The sequence below is a fragment of the Miniopterus schreibersii genome, assembly GCF_964146895.1.
Source record: "Miniopterus schreibersii genome assembly, chromosome: 19".
Classification (NCBI taxonomy): domain Eukaryota; kingdom Metazoa; phylum Chordata; class Mammalia; order Chiroptera; family Miniopteridae; genus Miniopterus; species Miniopterus schreibersii.
This window is the reverse complement of record NC_138119.1, coordinates 8,724,744-8,741,915: the sequence shown is the minus strand read 5'-3', so window position 1 is coordinate 8,741,915 and position 17,172 is coordinate 8,724,744. Positions and strand designations below refer to the sequence as shown.

General features: G+C 49.2%; 1 protein-coding gene across 1 annotated transcript; it reads right to left on the bottom strand.

The window, feature by feature from the left end:
* Positions 1 to 3,956: 3,956 nt before the first annotated feature.
* On the bottom strand, positions 3,957 to 15,825 carry CD2 (CD2 molecule). Its single transcript, XM_081120862.1, has 5 exons — positions 15,741 to 15,825; positions 15,296 to 15,598; positions 11,313 to 11,543; positions 7,758 to 7,880; positions 3,957 to 4,950 (listed from the first exon to the last, which is right to left on the bottom strand). Exons 1-5 carry the CDS (start codon positions 15,802 to 15,804, stop codon positions 4,652 to 4,654), a joined length of 1,020 nt encoding a protein of 339 aa, XP_080976988.1. The 5' UTR covers positions 15,805 to 15,825; the 3' UTR covers positions 3,957 to 4,651.
* Positions 15,826 to 17,172: the final 1,347 nt, after the last annotated feature.

Genomic DNA, 17,172 nt, shown 5'->3' with positions numbered 1-17,172 from the left:
AATTGCTTCTTGTGCAGACCTTTAAGCAGTCGTCCTGCTTTAGCATCACCCTCACCCTACTTCTGGAGATACCTTTGTCTTCTGAGGATTTCATATAGTAAATCAGTTTGCACCGGGGCTTTTTCCACCGGTGCCTTCAGACTGATTCAACTTGGTCACCACCCTTCACTCTGCTTTTTCAAGCGCCCACGTTGTGCTATTGCTTTCTTTTTTTCCTGTTCTCTTTGTCCCTGTCAGTGGTTTGTGTCTTTTATTTTTGTTCAATTTAATGGGGAATGGGGAGGGGGTTAAGAAGGGAGTGAAGGCTAACACATGAATTAAGCTGCTCTCCTCAATTAGAAATTCCCCTGCCTTACTGCTCCCCCACCCTGCCCCTCCCCGACCACAGCTTCCTGCACCGATCCATTCAGGGCCTGCAGGACTGGTTGGCTGAGCTTGAATCCAAGAAAGTTGATTGCCCACTCAAACATTCACTATAAGCACTGTCCCTATGCCAGCCCCGACCAGTGGGTAGATTTCATGCGACCTGGTAGGGTATTAGAAAGACCAGAATTTCCCCTGAGCCACCCCCTGCTCTGTATTGCTGTGAATAAATCACCTGGCTGTCTTGTGTTGTCAGAGTGGCCCTGCTTATGGGGCCAGGGTGAGTTCAGCAGGCTGGTGGATCAATCTAGGCTCTGAGGGATGGTCTCACAGGTCTGTCATTTAGCTTTTAATACATCTGGTACTAGGTTTTATCCATTTGTCCATTGTGGCCAATGTTAGAAAACTAAGGTGAATCAGTCATAGCACACTATTCACCTTACAGAGTGCTTATTTATTAATTTATAATGGGTGGTGCCTCTTTCCAATAACCGGGTCATTTATATTTGCTCTCCAGGGTCTTCTTTCTCAGGTATCAAGCCAGAAGGAAAGCTCACGGTTATCAGATGTCTTCTGTATCCCAAGGTATACTAGTTACATTTTCATACATTATTTCCAGTCAATCCCCACTCTCACCGTGAAGTGTTATCTCCATTTTACACGTGAGGAAACCAATTGTTCAAAGAAGCTGAGTAAATTTCTCAAACTTGCAAAACCAGTGTGAGCAAGGGAGCCCCTGCTGGCCGCAGTACCCGCGGGCCTCCTCCCAGCCTGGACCAAATGACCACAGAGTGAGACAGAGAGAGGTGGCCTCACAAGCAGGAGTCAGGGGTCAGGAAAGGCCTCTCTGCTGACCCTAGATCTGAGCCCTGAAAGAAGAGTGTGGACAAGCGAAGGGTGTGGGCAGTGGCCCTGAGTGGGGAGCACTGGGGTGAGTTTGAGGAATCATGTGGCTGCAGCCCGGCGAGAGTGGGTGAGCCCTGAGGAGCGCCCTTGGAGACCTCACGGAGAAAGACTGAGGTGAAATTGCCAGTGTACAGCCCAGGCCCCCTTGAAGCTGGGATGACCCAGTGGCTAAGCTCAGACTGCTTGTTATGGTGGGCAGGGAGGCTATAAAAAAAAACAGAATTTTCTATCTTCATATGACACTCTAGGATGTTCCAGTCCCTCAAATCACCTGGATGCTTTTTTCCAACATGACTGACTGCCTAGTGTTGGTAATTTCCTGCAGAAGATTTGCTAACTGGACTATCACTGTTTTTCTTACAATGCTGCATGATCTGTAAAGTCTTCAAGTTTGACCAGTTACTGATGATTAATCATTTGAGGACCTGTAGACCTGTGGTTCCTCAACTTGAATGCCTGTCGGAATCACCTGGAGAGGTTATTAAAAATACAGAGGCTTGGGGCCTAACCTAACCTACTAAATCATTGCTAATTTTTTTCCAGGCTTCACAAGCTGTTCTTATGCAGCTGGTCTGACCACTTCTCAGGAAGTTCATGGTCTGGGACAGGGTCAGTGGTGGGTCACACGAGGTCAGACAGGTGGGTGAAGGCAGCAAAGGCCCATGTTTTCTGCCTCCTGGTGGATATTCCAGCAGGGCAGGGAGTGTATCCTATGTATGTAGGTGCCATGTATGTTCACTTCCCTTTCTTTCAAAAAGGCTGTGCTCACACATTGAATCAATTATCTAGTGATATTTCTATAAAGTGCTGTGGTCATTGTTCTCAAAACCTTATTAACTGTGCATTTCATCAGTCCTAAAATGCACATCTTGCTCTGGCTGGTGTGGTTCAGTTGGTTGGAGTGTCGTTCCGTACACTGAAACGTTGCAGGTTCGATTCCTGGTCAGGGCACATACCTAGATTTCAGGTTCGATCCCAGTCAGGGTGCATATGGGAAGGCAACCAATCTTATCTGTCTCTCTCTCCCTCTCCCTACCTCCCTTCCCCTCTCCCTAAAATCAATAAGCATGTCCTCAGGTGAGGATTTAAAAAATAAAAATAATAAATAGATAAAATGCACATCTTTTCACATTTTAACATCTCGGAAATGGGGTTGTGCCTAAAAATGGATTATATCTTAGCTTTGTTATAATGCAGTTGAGAGTTTTTCTTTTTATGGTATGTAAAATAACGGTGCCACTTAAAATCAATGCTATCTTCAAACTGATGAAACACAGTAGTGGAAAAAGGAACAACATACTTGTATAAACAGGTAGCTGACGTGAGTTTTGCTCATGCTGTTCCCTCTAGACGGGTAATTCTGCACCTCTGCTTCACCAGTTCTACTAATCTATTACAACTTAAACCAATGCCTCCTCCTCCAGGAAGCCTTCTGTGTCACCCAGTCCCACCACCCAATCTGTAGCCTAAATCTTCCCTCTGGCCTCCTGTACTTGCCTCTGACTTATACCTATCACCCTGTTACGTTTATCCTGTAATTGGTCCACCCGTCCCTGAACTAGATCGTGAGGTCCTTGAAAGCGAAGATACAGTCGTGCACCTCTGTGTTCCTAGTACCTGGCACAGAGCCTGGAATGCAGTAGAGGTTCAATACGTGTTTGTTGAATGAATGAATGAATGAATGAATGAATGACGAAAGATCGAATAGTCACAGGCAGTATATTATCTGTATCACATGTAATGCAGGCAGAGCACAGGGCCCGGAAAGGGCAGGGATGGCTTCATGAAGGGGATGGGATGGAGGCCACTCTGGCAAGACGGCTGATGGGATGGCTCGGGACTGAAATGAGCAATGAGAAAGGGGCAGCGCTTAGACCTCCATCTCTTCTACTAGGCAGGTCCTGTGATGACTGTGATTTGGTTGGCTTTCAGGTGTGAATTTCAGGAGGCTATGGGGTTTCATTCATCATTATCCTTAATAATTAACTCTGGGTGCTAAGGAATGAGCCGTTCAGCCCTCAGTAAGCTGTCACAGGAAGCCCTGAATACACACACAGGCTTTGTGGTTTAGACCTCAGAGCTTCCTGCCAGAGCCTGATGAGATGTAGCAAGTGTGAGAGGCCAGGAGAAGGCGGTGGATGGCACCACAACCATGGCACCGACATTTCAAAGCAAGTGACTTCTCACTGCCTATCGCTTTAGAACCTTAACTGAAAACTGTTTTGCTCTCCCCACTTCCCCAAAATACAGCTAGCATGATTCTAGCTGGGTATGGGGTCTGACCTTTTAATAATGGTCATTGAAGACATGTGGGATTTGATTCAACTGAGTGGCCTCAAAGCCTGCCCTTGTTTGCCACCTGGTAGGCTCGAGGCCACCTCCAGTGTTCACGGATTCCTCTGTTTTCCAGGATGACTCTCATTGTGACCGTGTCTGAACAGTTAAGGAAGTGGTACCCACAGAATTACGTTTTCTGGTGCCTCTTGTTGAAGTTTGTGCATGGAGGCTTAATTCATTGTACAAATCTACAAGCTGGGACCTGGGGAGCATGTTCTGGTTGTTCTGGTGGGTAAGGGGCCCAGGTAAATTGGGGTGACCAAATTTGGTCCTGTTGCCACACCACCAGCCTCTTCTTTATATAGCAGCTTCATGCTGGGTTCCTTTCTTTTTTTTCTTTTTTACTTTTTAAAAGTTTTTATTGATTTCAGAGAGAGGCAGGGAGAGGGAGAGAGAGATAGAAACATCGATCAGCTGCCTCCTGCACACCCCCTACTGGGGATGGGGCCCACAACCCAGGCATGTGCCCTGACCAGGAATCAAAACGGCGACCTCTTGGTGCATGGGACAACACTCAACCATCTGAACCACACTGGCTGGGCGATGCTGGGTTCCTTTCTATAATGAGTAGGCACTGGGGTCATGTCAAAGCTTTTATTTCACACCTACTCCCGAGATGGTGAGCAGGTGTCCAGTAGGTACATAAGAAATCCAAGAGTCTCTGGAACAGGCAGGCGGCTGGTAACAAGACATGGGCACAGTGACCACCGGATGTCGCACAGGGAGGCGAGGAGAGCTCTCGGGTTTTATGCTTGGTCACCCATCGTCCTAACGATTGGACTTTTATTGTCTCTCCCTTCCTGGTGCAGTGGCACTTTAGGAGGAAGCCGGAGACTCCAGATATCAGACCTTGTGGCTGAGATAGGTGTGCAGGTGTGGCTGTGGGCCATGACCTCGGGAGGTCATGACGCCCTACTCGCAGGACACAGCTGATGGAAATGCAGGCGTCCATACCAGCGTGCTGGAGTTCCACAGTGCCTTTGTGGGAAGGGACAGTTTCTATCTCTTTTCATTAGAGGACAGGGACAGCTCTGCCAGAAGACAGTTATGAGTTTTCTGTGGCCCCACGGGGAAGCTTTGGTTGAACTCGAGGCCTGGGGAGGGGAGGTCCTTTCTGCTGGTGAAGTTGGGTGCCAGGGGAAGGAAGAGGCCTCTTCTGCTGCTGGTGATGGGCCCGGTGGCCAGGAGGCGGGGGACGATGACCATGTGCCTGGGGCCGGTGACCAGGTGGTGGAGGAGCTTGGGACATGACTGGATTTTGAGTAGCTGAGGCTGGAATTTGCTGGGGCCGCCGGCTCCTCTCCTCAGAGATGGTTCTGTGTGCTCTGATCTCCAGTTCCTCATCTGCAACAGTAAAACCTCTGGAGAGTTCATCTTGGCAACATATGATCAATGCAGCTATTTACCTAGTGTACGTCCTCTGTACAAGGCATCATGCCAGCTGCTTTCAGAGATGTGGGGAGGAGGCAGAAGCTGCCCCTGCTCCCTGAGGGTTCCCAGTCTTATAGGGGAGACAGAAATGCCCACCAGCAAGTAGAATGAGAGACAAGGAGACAGGTGGGGGCTTTTGTGCCTGGGTCTCCCGGGAACAGAGAGGACACTCAGACCCCACAGTCCGGCCTCTGTGCCACCCTGGAAATGGCAGGCTGAGAGCACCTCGTGGTTAGAGGGCTGGCAATAGGCTGAGTGGGCAGGAGGAACGACCTTCCTTCAGACGGTTTCCCTGTTAGATCTGCCTCTCGCCCAATTCTGCTCTAATGCAGCCCACTTTCTAGAGAAGGCTGGAGGTTACACAAGGGGTTTTTTAGTCCTTAGAGACTTACTAGTTTCTCATAAATTCAAAAGTAAGCCCCATCCTCTTGTACTCAGGAGGAAAAGAATTCCTCCTCTGGTCACCCCTCTGGGATTTTCTTCTTTGTGTGACTGTCATCCATGAAGATAGGCCCATGACTCCTAGTCATGTAGTTTGTCCTATGCGCTTTTAAAAACTCCCAGAAAATGTGTGAAGATTCTCAGCTGCTAGAGAGCTGGAGGACCCCACTGGCCCTTATGACCTCCTTTGGGCTACCAGGGAGGTATCGAGTCCCTGTGCCCAAGGCCTTCTTGGCAGCGCTCTCGGGGAGGGCAGGAACACATTCTCCCTGGGGTCACATCATCACAGGGATGAGGGCTTTGCAAGCGCTTTCCCTCTAGACTGAGCATCACCCTATAACTTGGGGTGATGACGGCAGGCCAAAGGCTTCCTCCTGCTGCTGGAAATCCTGGCCTCAGGCAGCTTCCAAAGTGAGGACTTAAGGCAGCAAAGTGGTTCAGACATGTGAGAGGCTGGTGTGCTCTAAGCACATGAAGAAAAGCGCACAGAAAGGGAGAAACACATCCTCTGTGCCAGGGCTGGGGAACGTCCGGCCTGCAGGCCATACACAGCCCGCAAAATCATTCGGTCTGGCCCTGCCAAGGCCTCACCAAAGAGAAGCAGTTCTAGCCATCCCATTAGGGATGAGTTAATTAAATGTTTGACCAAATATAGCAGGCTAGTTTTTAAATTGATAATTTTGTACAGCCCTTGAATGATGTTATAAATATCCATCCAAATAGCCCTTGGCAGAAAAAAAGGTTCCCCACCCCTGCTCTGTGCCATCCTTGGCGCCCGCCCCAAGGTCATGCCCAGGAGGTGGGGCAGAGGACTGTGACCTTTGACCCAACTCCCAGCTGTGGGACAGTGGGGGTCCTTTCAAATCTGAAGGTAGCCCAAGGCCACCAGGTCCTTCCTTGGGGGATGCCCATCCTAGGAAATGACCCAGAGTGAGGGGGCCCAGTCCTACAGTGAATGCGAGGTTGCCCAGGATCTGAGGGGCCTGCCCACCTGGCTGCCCAATGGCTGGATGCCCCCTGCTGGACCCACCTGCAGCATGGGGTCCCAACAGCCCCATCCCAGCACCTATGGAGGCACCTGGTGTGCCATTAGAGTTGTCCTCTCTTATCCACAGTTTCACTTTCTGTGGTTTCAGTTACCCGTGGTCAACTGCAGTGCAAAAATATTAAATGGAAAATTCCAGAAATAATCAATTCATGAGTTTTAAATTGCACGCTGTCCTGAATAGCATGATGGAATATTGCTCTGTCCCATCTGGATGTGAGTCATCTTTGTCCAGTGTATCCACTCAATATACGCTCCCCATCTATTAGTCACTTAGTAGCCATCTAGTCCTCAGATCGACAGTGTATTGTTATAATCTTTCTATTTTATTATTAGTTATCGTTGTTAATCTCTTATGAGCCTAAAGTTATAATTTAACTTTATTATAACTATGTATTTGTAGGAAAAACATAGTATATATAGGGTCCAGTACTATCTGTGATTTCAGGCATCCACTGGGGGGTCTTAGAATGTATTCCCCACAGATAAGGGGAACACACTGCCTCTGGTAGCCTGGATGCTCTCTGAGCCAGCTCCCCATTTATGAGCAAAATCTTTGTATTCTTGGTGGGTCTTCAAACAGGCCTGATTTGAGGGACGGACACTCAGAGCCCTAATACATCCCACTAAACAGTGAGTCGGAAAAAGAGGCGTAAACATCTGGTTTTAGAAAAAGGGGGTTCCTGTGGGTCCCCGGTGCCTTGAAATTTCACCAGTGTTCCCAGGAATTTGGCCACCCCACGGGAGTGGACAAGATGTTTGTTCACAAAAATGGTGTTTTTGAAGCTACTATTTCTACCCACCGAGTGACTTATTCAAAATGTGTCCACACACAGGGACAACAGTGTGGAGATTGTGGGGGTGGAGGGGGATGGGTGGAGTAGGAAGAGGGTGTAGAGGGGATAAAAGGTGATGGAAAAAATAAAATTAAAAAAAATATATGTCCACACAGCCTTCCATGGAATCAGCCTCAGGGGGTGGACACCAAGGGGGCCAACCTGGATTCGGCTTCTTGAAGTTCCCACACTGTCGTCGCTGAGAATTCGTTTTGGAGAAGTCAAGCTAACCACAAAATGGAACAAACGGCGACCTCCAGTCACAACCCCGGCATTCTGAAACCGCCCGACTCCGCTGCTGTCTTGCCAGCCTCGAGGGCCCTCCCTAGGAGTCGTTTCCACGGGGATTTTGCCCAGGCCTGCGGTGGGGGCGTGGGGGGGACAGAAGGGGAGCTTACCATTCTTCCTCCTGTGCTGTTTTTTCCTCTTGCTGATGAAGAGAATGAGCAGTGCCACAAAGAGCAAGAAGAGAACGCCTCCTCCGCAGATGCCAATGATGAGGTAGATGTCCAGTTCTTTCTCTGCAAGAGGGACAGAGGCGGGATGGAGGGACGGTCCTGGCGAGGGCCATCACTGCTCTGGCCACCCTCCTATCCCACTTTTTTTTTCCCTCTCACCCTCTTGACCAGGCAGTGTCCAAAGACGAAGGGTAAATGTGTCCCTTGTCCAGCCCCGCCCTCTGACCGCGGCCAGCCTCCCCTCCCTGACTTCCCCTGGCCTGTGAGAGAAGCTGGCACACAGTGAGTTAGCAGCAGCAGTGGACGCGATCCTCAGCTCCCAGACCTTCTCCAGTTGCTGCGATGCACTGAGGATAACAATGACTCAGTGCTCAGAGAAAAGGGTTTGAGGTCCAGGCTCTTCTAGGCGAGAGCTTTGCGACCTTTGGCAAGTTACTCCACCTCTCTGAGCTGGTTCCTTTCTTTGTAAAATGGAGATGAAGAGACTTACATCACAGGGTGGCTGCTGGAAGTCAATCAGATAATGGATGTGAACGTGCTTTGTAAAGTGTAAAACCACACACAGAGGCGAGGTCCTGGTCTTGTAGAGCTCTGTGCACTGGCGTTTCTGGGAGCCGTTTTCTGGGAGGGCTGCTGGGCCGTCTGCCCTTTGTGGGTCAGCGGCAGCTAGAGAGGCAGTAGCTGGGGCCAGGGGTCAGGGGACTCATACATCTGGAGAACAAACTGGAGCTCAGCCCAAGGTCACAAAGAAACCCTTCTCCAGCCAAACATTCCTAGGAAGATACTCTTACACACGGAGCCCAGGACAGGCCCCAGGAGCAAGCCAGAGGCCCAGAAACCAAACCAACAGACTGCAGTGGTGGGCTAACCTGTGCTTGCTTTCTTCAAGTCTCTCTGACCGGTTCTTTGCCTGCCAGTTGCACAACCCCTCTGGTCTGCAGATGAAGGGGCTTCCTTTAGAAAAGCAGGCGTAATCCTAAACTGCTGTGAAATGGGTACAAGAAGTATCGGGTTCTTTGGGATCTGCTGGCTGGGAGGCAGGGCTGGGGCTGCAGGGGTCTCCCTCAGGCTGGGCAGAGAGCACCCCAGGTTCTGTGCCAGGTGGGCCAGGACTGGTCTGGAAGTAGTTGGGGAGCACAGGGCTCAGCCACCCAGCCACCAGCTGGTCCTCTCTGAGAGTCCTCACATGGCCACACCCTCATCTTGGGCACACTTACAGTCAGTTCTCAGGTTTGTCCAGCACGGCCCTCTGGGGTGCCTGGCAGTGCTCTCCGTGGGAGACATTCCAGCTTGTCTCAGAGGCATTTGAAACTACGTGCTCACAGCATCTAAAGCCAGCCACCCTCCTTCTTGCCCTGCTTTTTGGAGAGAACATGCCCAGAAGTCTATGTGGTGGGTCCTTCCTCCTGTGTTCTGGTTTTAAGTACATAGTCACCTATGCTGAGCCCAGTGGTTAGTCATATCATCACTCCTCTCTGCCTTGGCCTTTCAGGAGGAAACATTCAGATCCTTTTTAGCGTCTTCAAGAGCAGTGCCCTCCTCCCCAGTGCCCCCACCCCTCCTCCGCCCCCAGGTATTCCTCCCATCTCTTCCGTGGCTCTTCCCAGGCCGGGTCCTGCTCTGCACCATAGAGTAAGGGACATAAAGTTTCTAGTCTTTGAACCTCAGCTTTCCCAAGGCCCTCCTTGCCTCCCTAATGCGCACACATTTTTATACTGGTGGGATCTAGTTTTTAAAAACATGGAGTAATGTTGTCAGATAAAATACAGGGTGCCCAGTGAAACTTTAATTAAACAGTGAATAATTTTTAGTTTAAGTATGTCCCATGCAACATTTAGAACATTTATGCTGTCTTCTTTTTTTTTTTTCTGCTAAATCTGACAACTCTAATCAAGGGCCTCCTGAAAGGGGAAAAAGGGTTGTGAAGTCAAGGAGGGGCCACTGGATTCACTGTGCTGTGGTGATGGGCAGACATGTGGGGTGAAGTGATGCTACTCTAAGCGTGTGGTTGGCAGATTCTTAGACGGACCCAAAATCCCCGCCTCCTGGTGTTCCCGCCTTTGTGCTGTCCCCTCCAGTTGAATGTGGGCCGGGCTTATTGGTTGTTTCTAATTGCTAGAATACAGCGAAAGTGCTGGGACACCCATCACTCCTGAGATCGTTATAAAATGTTTATGCTTTTGTCTGGAGCCGTAGTTCTTGCTCTTGCTTAGGTTGCTCAGAGGGAAGCTGGTGGCCATACTGCGAGGCAGCCCAATGGCCCAGGTGAGTGAGCTTGGACGTGGACAGTCCCCCCCCCCCCATAGAGCCTGGGGGTGATTGACATGACATGCTGCCAGTATCCCGACTGTAGCTTCATGAAGGCGCAGAGTTAGGACCACTAAGTCACTCCCGGATTCATGGCTCACAGAATCTGCGAGAGAATCACTGCTTGTTGCTTTAAGTCACAAAATGTGAGATCATTTGTTACGAAGCAACAAATAACTAATTTGAAGAATATATATGAAAAAGCCTTACTTCTGACTTCACACCAGCCCAGGGCTGCTTCCTAGGGTCACCGACCAGCCATTATCACTGCAGAAACTCAGGACTTCTGACCAAATAACTATTTTTTGTGTTCAGTTTCCCTCTTGGAGGTTGACCAGATGGCACTGGGAAGGTAATCGCAGAGTCTCAGATGACTAGACTCTTGGGAATCGGGGGCTCATTTCCTTTGTTGACCAGGAGGCTGAAGCCCAGAAGGACAGGAACTCTGTCAAGGTCATCCCGCTACATTCGGACAGACCTCTGGACCCCAGAGCTGAGTGCTATGGCAGACTGCCCCTCAAAATTTACTTCTGAGGGTGATGTCAGGCTGGGGCACCAGGAAGCAGCTCAGACCCTTCGAGGGTCAGGACTTCCTGGTACTGGTGCCAATGCCAGGCTGTGGGCTCTAAGGCAGGAGGAGCATTTCCTCACTGTGTCCATGGTCCTCCCTGGTCCCAGTGCTCTTCTTCCCCCACCCCCCTATCTCCCTGTTTTCCCTACAGCCTCTGATAGGAGGTGCTGGCCATCTCTCCCCTCCAGAAAGGATTCTTTTTTGCTCTTTTCTCCATCATTACCCTGGGAGTCACCATTGTGGTTACTGACTAGCCGAGGGGCCTTGGGTAAGTAAGTTCATCTCTCTGGAAAGTAAGGGTTTGCGTGAAATAGCCTCTACAGCTCCTTGTACGTCTTCGGTTTGGCAATTCTTTCTCCTAAAAGATCTTTTGAATTGCCTGAGGGTTGATCGTGCTCTGCGGGAGGATTCCCGGATGGATAACCATCGAACACCCCCTCCTCTCTCCTCTAAGTCTTCCCTTGAAGGTTTCTGGGGGGAAGGGGTGTGTTTTCATCCTGAACCAAGGCTGCCTCCCAGCCCAGACACCGGGGCCCCGGAGAGGGCCTCTGCCATGGGCCTGGCAGGCTGTGTTTGTGAAGTGAACTTGGGATGTCTGGCTAGTGCCTGCCACGTACCTGGGCACCTGATGTTCACCTCGTTGCTGTCCTTACTGACTTTGTTAGTTGCTGTGCAGTTGAACAATGCACTTGGTTTGGCGGTCCACTGGTACACGATGACCTTCGGACCTTCTTTGATTTTGTTCCGATTTCGATACAGTGTTAACTGAGGGTCAGTCCCTTCTGTTACCTCACAGGTCACGGTTGTGTTGGTACAACTCCAGTAGATCACAGGTTTTGAGACCCTCTCTGAGAAGAAAATAAAGATCCAGTTCGTATGAGGCAGCTTTCTGGTTATGACCTGATTCATAGACATACCTACTTATAGAGGGGGAAACAGAATCAGTTGAGACCAGGGAGCAATTTCAAAGACCCCCTAGCTATTTTCAAAAGTCATTTTTTAAAAATCGATACCCATTCAGAGCAAATTTATTTATGATAAAGTTCATACGTACATTATACCAGTAAAAAAGTGTATCGTATCAAATGTTTAAGTGCTATTTTATCCCTTAAAACATTTTCACATACATGAAAGGCTGATGTTTTTCTTCCTATTGGCAGATGAAATGCCCAAGGCCCCGAGAGATTAAATGGGGTGGGCTCTTGCCCGGGGCTGCTTGGCCACTCCTTATGCCTCATTGGACCTCATCTCTAAGACAAGGAAGACATGCCCCCCCCCCCCCCCCCCCGTCCATATGGGGACAGCATGTGGCAAGGCCCTGGGCAGTGTTAGGCACTGACCTTACTGGTGGTGGCTGATACTTTTATCATCATGAATCCCTTGCCCCTGCTTTTCTGATGTGCAAACCCCCACTTCCCAGGGCCTGGCCTTGGAGTCCAGTTTCTCTCCATTCATTATGCAGATGGACATCTTATTTTTCCACGATTCTCTCCCTCCCCTACTCCCAGGCAACAACATCTTGTCCATGAACTTTCCCACCAAATTGCTTTTCTATCTCAATACATAGGCACGCAGAAATTAAGCCCCCCCCCCATCCTTGCATTCTGTGCGGCCAGGAAAGAGGAAGGTGGAGAAACCCCATCAGACAACGAAAGACGGGGTCAGTGCACAGTCTGGGGCTGAGTCAAGGCACTCACTTGTCTTTTCAAAATGGAAATATTCTCTGTTCTGTTTATAAGAGTAACATCCGACCGTTGTAAAAATTTATTTTAAAAGTTTCAAGACTAAAAATCACGTGCAATGCCACCACCCAGAGCCAGTAACTATTAATCCTTTGATGGAGATCTTTAACAGATGTTTTCTGTGCATTACATACACCATAAATAATGTTTTAAAAACTGAAACTGCATCGTGTGATTTTTTAGTCTGCCCTTGTTCCTTTACTGGCCTCTCGTAAAATTCTTTCCCTTAAGAATATCGCCTATATCACCACCGTCTTTTTTAAATGATGTATTCTTCATTTAATTAATAACTTTCTAATAGTGGGGGACTTTTCAACCCTTCCCAGTGTTTCACCGATATAAACCACACAGCGGTGAGCACTTTCTCAAAGTCATGCCCTTGGACCTATTCTCTCCGTTGGCAGCCTCCAGATCAACGGGGGCTCATCTCATAGACCGGAGCTCCTTAATTCTAGGCCGCAAAGATTAACTCTTCCATGAACATCTGTTTTTAAAGGGCTGCCTCTTCAGCCAGCGGCAGCGACCTCCTCATGAAGGGGATTTGGGTGCCAAGACTGTAGCCAGGAGAAGCATGAAGAAGCAGTGAGATGGGGGAGGGCATTCAGCAAACAGGCCCAGTGGGACACCTGTGCTGCTTGTCTCATTGAAGCCGTGTCTCCCCGAACACCCCATGCAGCTATTATCATGAAAATCAGACTCAGGGCAGACAGAGAATTAACTCAAGGCCATGTTGCAAGTAACGGTGGCAGATCACAAACTGAGTTAAGATGCCGTGTGCAGCGTGAGCACTCACACACACACACACACACACACACACACACACACACACAGCGCGAGGTAGCTGTTGTGTCATGGAAAGATTTCTGTCCTCGGGCCCAGGAGTGGAGGTCTATTTTGAGGTACTAAAAACGTTCTAAAATTGATTGTGGTGTTGGTTGCATAACTCTGAGTGTACTAAATACCACTGAATTATATACTTTAAATGGGTGAATTTTACGGTTATGTGAATTGTGTCTCGATGAAGATTTTTGAAAAGAAAAAATGTCACCATTCTTGCTCAAAGAAAGCCCTGGGTTTGGATCTTGACTTTGCGGCAGTCAAACTGGGAGACAGTTTGGACAAGTCGCTTCTGTTTCCTTATTGGGAACCTTAAATAAGATCATGGAAGCAAGGCTCCCGACACCCAGCAGGCAGGCACTGTTATCGCTACGATACTAAAAGGCGGGCGCGGGAGGCTCGTGTTCAAAGCAGGACACCTGAGCCATGCTCGCAAGAGTCTCGAGATCTGGGGCTCCCAGAGCCCATAAGCAGGGGCCCCTTCTGGCTCCGTTGTCCATCCCGCCCCGTGTCTGGAATGCACTCGCCGTTCAAGGTTGGGGACTAGGGTGTGGAAAGTTGTCATCCGCAGGGAGCTGACACTGCCTGGGGTTGTCGGAGACGGGTGGCTGCCAGGTCCACGGACTGAGACCAGGGCTGGAGGCTGACCCTAGGTAGAAGGAGGGGGCCCTGCCCCTTGTGACATTTCCTGTGTGAAGCACAGAAATGTTTATCTGCTCACTAAATTGTTGACTTGAGCTCACGCTGGAGTTCCTGTCTTCCTCTCCAGGCCAAGTGCTTCCTCTTCTCGCTTCTTATCCACCCCCATTTCAAGGCGGCTCCTGGGCTTTCAACTGTAATGTCATTTCAATTCCACTTTCTGTTCTCTCTGTGCCACACCTATGCCACCCTGCCCATGCCCTCTCCACATGACTCCCTGTTCTGCATCTTACAGGCACCCTGTAAAATGTTGTTAGTCTAGGCCAGAGGGCATCGGCCTTTCCTGCCGATTGGAATCACCTGGCGACCATTAGACCCTCCTGGTGCCCAGGTCTATCCTGACTTAATTGATCTGGATGAAACCTGGGCACCGGTACCTTTTAATAGCATCTCAGTTGATTCTAACATGTAACCAGGGTTAAGAATCACAAACCAGCCCCTCTCTTCTTCACTTGGGCACAGCAGCAGCTTCCTGGCGAGCCTTCTTGCCACCATTCTCAGTGTGCACTCTGCCCTCCTGGCCCACACGCAGACGTGCAGAGCCAGGCCTGTGTGTTCTCTGCGGAGGTCAGCAAAAACCACTTGGACCACTCGAAGTGGAGTGGATCAGAAACAAGGGCCCTTCTTCCTTAAAGTCATCATTTCCAGCCCTTTCCTGCCAGACAACTACTTCTTCAGGGCATCCTGGCTTGAAATTGTCTCACTAGTTCAGGGGTTGGGAACATCTGGCCCGAGGGCGATACACGGCCCCTGAAATCATTTGGTCTGGCCTTGCCCAGGCAACCGCAGGCGGGACTCTAAATTCAATAAATCTAGGAGCTTTTTGCATAGCTAATTTTTAAGTTGATAATTTTTGTATGGCTCTCGAATGATGTTATAAATATCCAGATGGCCCTTGGCAGAAAAAAAAGGTTCCCTGGCCCTGCATGTAGTTGGAAGACCCACTGCTCTGCACTGAGCCCCAGCTTCCCTGCTCCATACCTCACCAGCCCCTTCGCCTTCCACCCGGAATGGTGACCCTTTTCATCGGCACCACGTGTTCCCTCCTCCTGGTCAGTGCCACCTTAGCCCGGTTCTTCACTCAGCCCCGCATCCCCATAACAAGGGAAGAGACAGACAGCTTCAGGCAGAAGCATTTCCACGGGCGGGCTCACCTCCCCCGGGACCGGAGCCTCCACTGAGGCGGGAGGGCCGCATTAGTTTTCCCTCGGGCTCGCCCAAGGCTGCAGTCAGGGCCGGGGACACTTTATAAATGCCTTTCCCCAACTTGCTAAATAGCACCCGTATTGAGATGGAGGAGTTCAGGAAACAAAAAGACTCACCTAGAACTTTCAAATTAAATGTGTTGCTCAGGATTTGTTTCCCATTCACATCGTATAAGAACACCGTGTAGTATCCACTGTCATTCATCTGCAGACGTTTAATTTTCAGAGTTGCATTTTCAAACACTTGGTACGTTGCCTTTGTCTGGTGAGTTATCTTGCTTTCTGTGAATCGTATAATCCTGTCATCTCCCTTTTTCCATTGTATGTCGTCAATTTTACCCTTCACGGGAAGAGCAGGAACGTCCAGGTTGATATCAAGATGCAGGGTACCGTGGACCTCCTTGGTTGTAGCAGCTGCACCTACAGAAAGCGAGACAGTTACTGAGGGCCTCGAGGCTCCCGCCAGGGAAAGCGGGGCCGCAGGCCCTCCGACTCTGCGCTCGCTCCAGAGTCCCCAAAGCCACTTCGAACCGTGACGGCAGAGACCCACGCACCGGCTTACCTTTGGCAGACAGGGTGAACATCAAAAGGAAACTGGCTACTAAGGTTTTACATGCGATGTTCATCTTCGGGGTTGGTTTCCTTATTGTGATTCTGAGCTTTTGTGAAAAGGAACTAAAGTAGGGCTGGTGGGACCCACCCCCAAGAGCGTAACCACGTGTCTCTCCTTTGTGTTCCTTTTACAGTAGCACCCAGAGCGGTTGGTACACACACACGCGCACACACACACACATGCCAGCCCGGCCGCGGTGCTCCTTCGCCAGCGTGGGCACACTTAGGAGTGTGTGTTTTCTTCTCACATTTTAATCCCCACAACCACCTTGGGTGGGTTTTATTAACCCATCGGAGGGATAGAAACTGAGAGGCTGAGTAAAATCACCCGGGATCACCCCTTAGTTAGCAAGGAGCCAAATCATCTCTATTCTGCTATAATGTCTCCGACCAGACCACATAGAAACGTAGGTATGTAGTCAAAGCTGATAGAATACAGCTCTTTATCCTGTGATTATAAGTATTAGAAAATGAATCCATAGGAAATAACAATAAAAGTGGATTTTTTCCTCTTTCTCAAAAGGCATTTTTTGAGGTTCTAAGATTGTTTTGTGATGATAAAAAAAAGAAACAAATATACATGGAGTCTTAGCTATAAATGCGTGAGATACCTAAATCTTATGTTTTTGTCACTCTATTGAAAATCCTCAGCTGGGTAAATAAAAGTGTGTCCCGAAACAAATAAAAATGCAGAGAGACTATGAAATGCTATTAAACAAACAGGAGAAATCATTAAAAAAAAACACCCCACACACACATTTAAGATGGTTAACACTATTGATGGGTTAAAGAAAGGACCAGAGAAGGAGAGAAAGAGACGGGAGGGAGGAGTTGGAAAGAGAAACAGGGAGGAGGCCGGAGATACAGGGCGAGAGGCGAGGGATGGAAGCGTTCACGGGCGCGCAGAGAGGCCTGAGCCCAGAAAGAAGGGACACCTACCCGAAGACCGGCCCCCAAAGTAAATTTCCAGCTTTATGATTCTTTAGGAGAGCGTGGGGGGAAAAAAAAATCTTAAAAATTGAGCTTGCTTTCTGTTTCCACTTTAGGTACAAATATAGATATTATCTCCAAAAGGTTGCCCAGGAAATGAAATGAAGTTGAGCAATGGATCTCAGCCGGTGGGTCAAAGGAAGGCTGGGTAGAATAGTGGCCTCGTGAGTGTGACAAATCCCCGCCTGACATCACGCACAGAAAACACACTGTGATTGGATTGGATTTTTAGACCTCAAAAAACCTACAATAGTATTAAAATATATATAAAGACAGTTTCCATCTCTTTGAGTATGGAAGGCCTGCCTACGTATTTACATGTACAAGAGGAGGACATTGGTTAAGCAAATCATGATACGACAAACTGAAAACGGGGGAGAAAGATCACAATA

Coding starts and splice junctions, on each gene's coding strand:
- CD2 (XM_081120862.1), bottom strand. CDS start 15,804: ATGAACATCGCATGTAAAACCTTAGTAGCCAGTTTCCTTTTGATGTTC. Junction 11,544..15,295: donor ATTTAATTTGAAAGTTCTAG/GTGAGTCTTTTT, acceptor TTTTCTTCTCAG/AGAGGGTCTCAAAACCTGTG. Junction 7,881..11,312: donor GGTGAACATCAGGTGCCCAG/GTACGTGGCAGG, acceptor TCCCTCTTGCAG/AGAAAGAACTGGACATCTAC.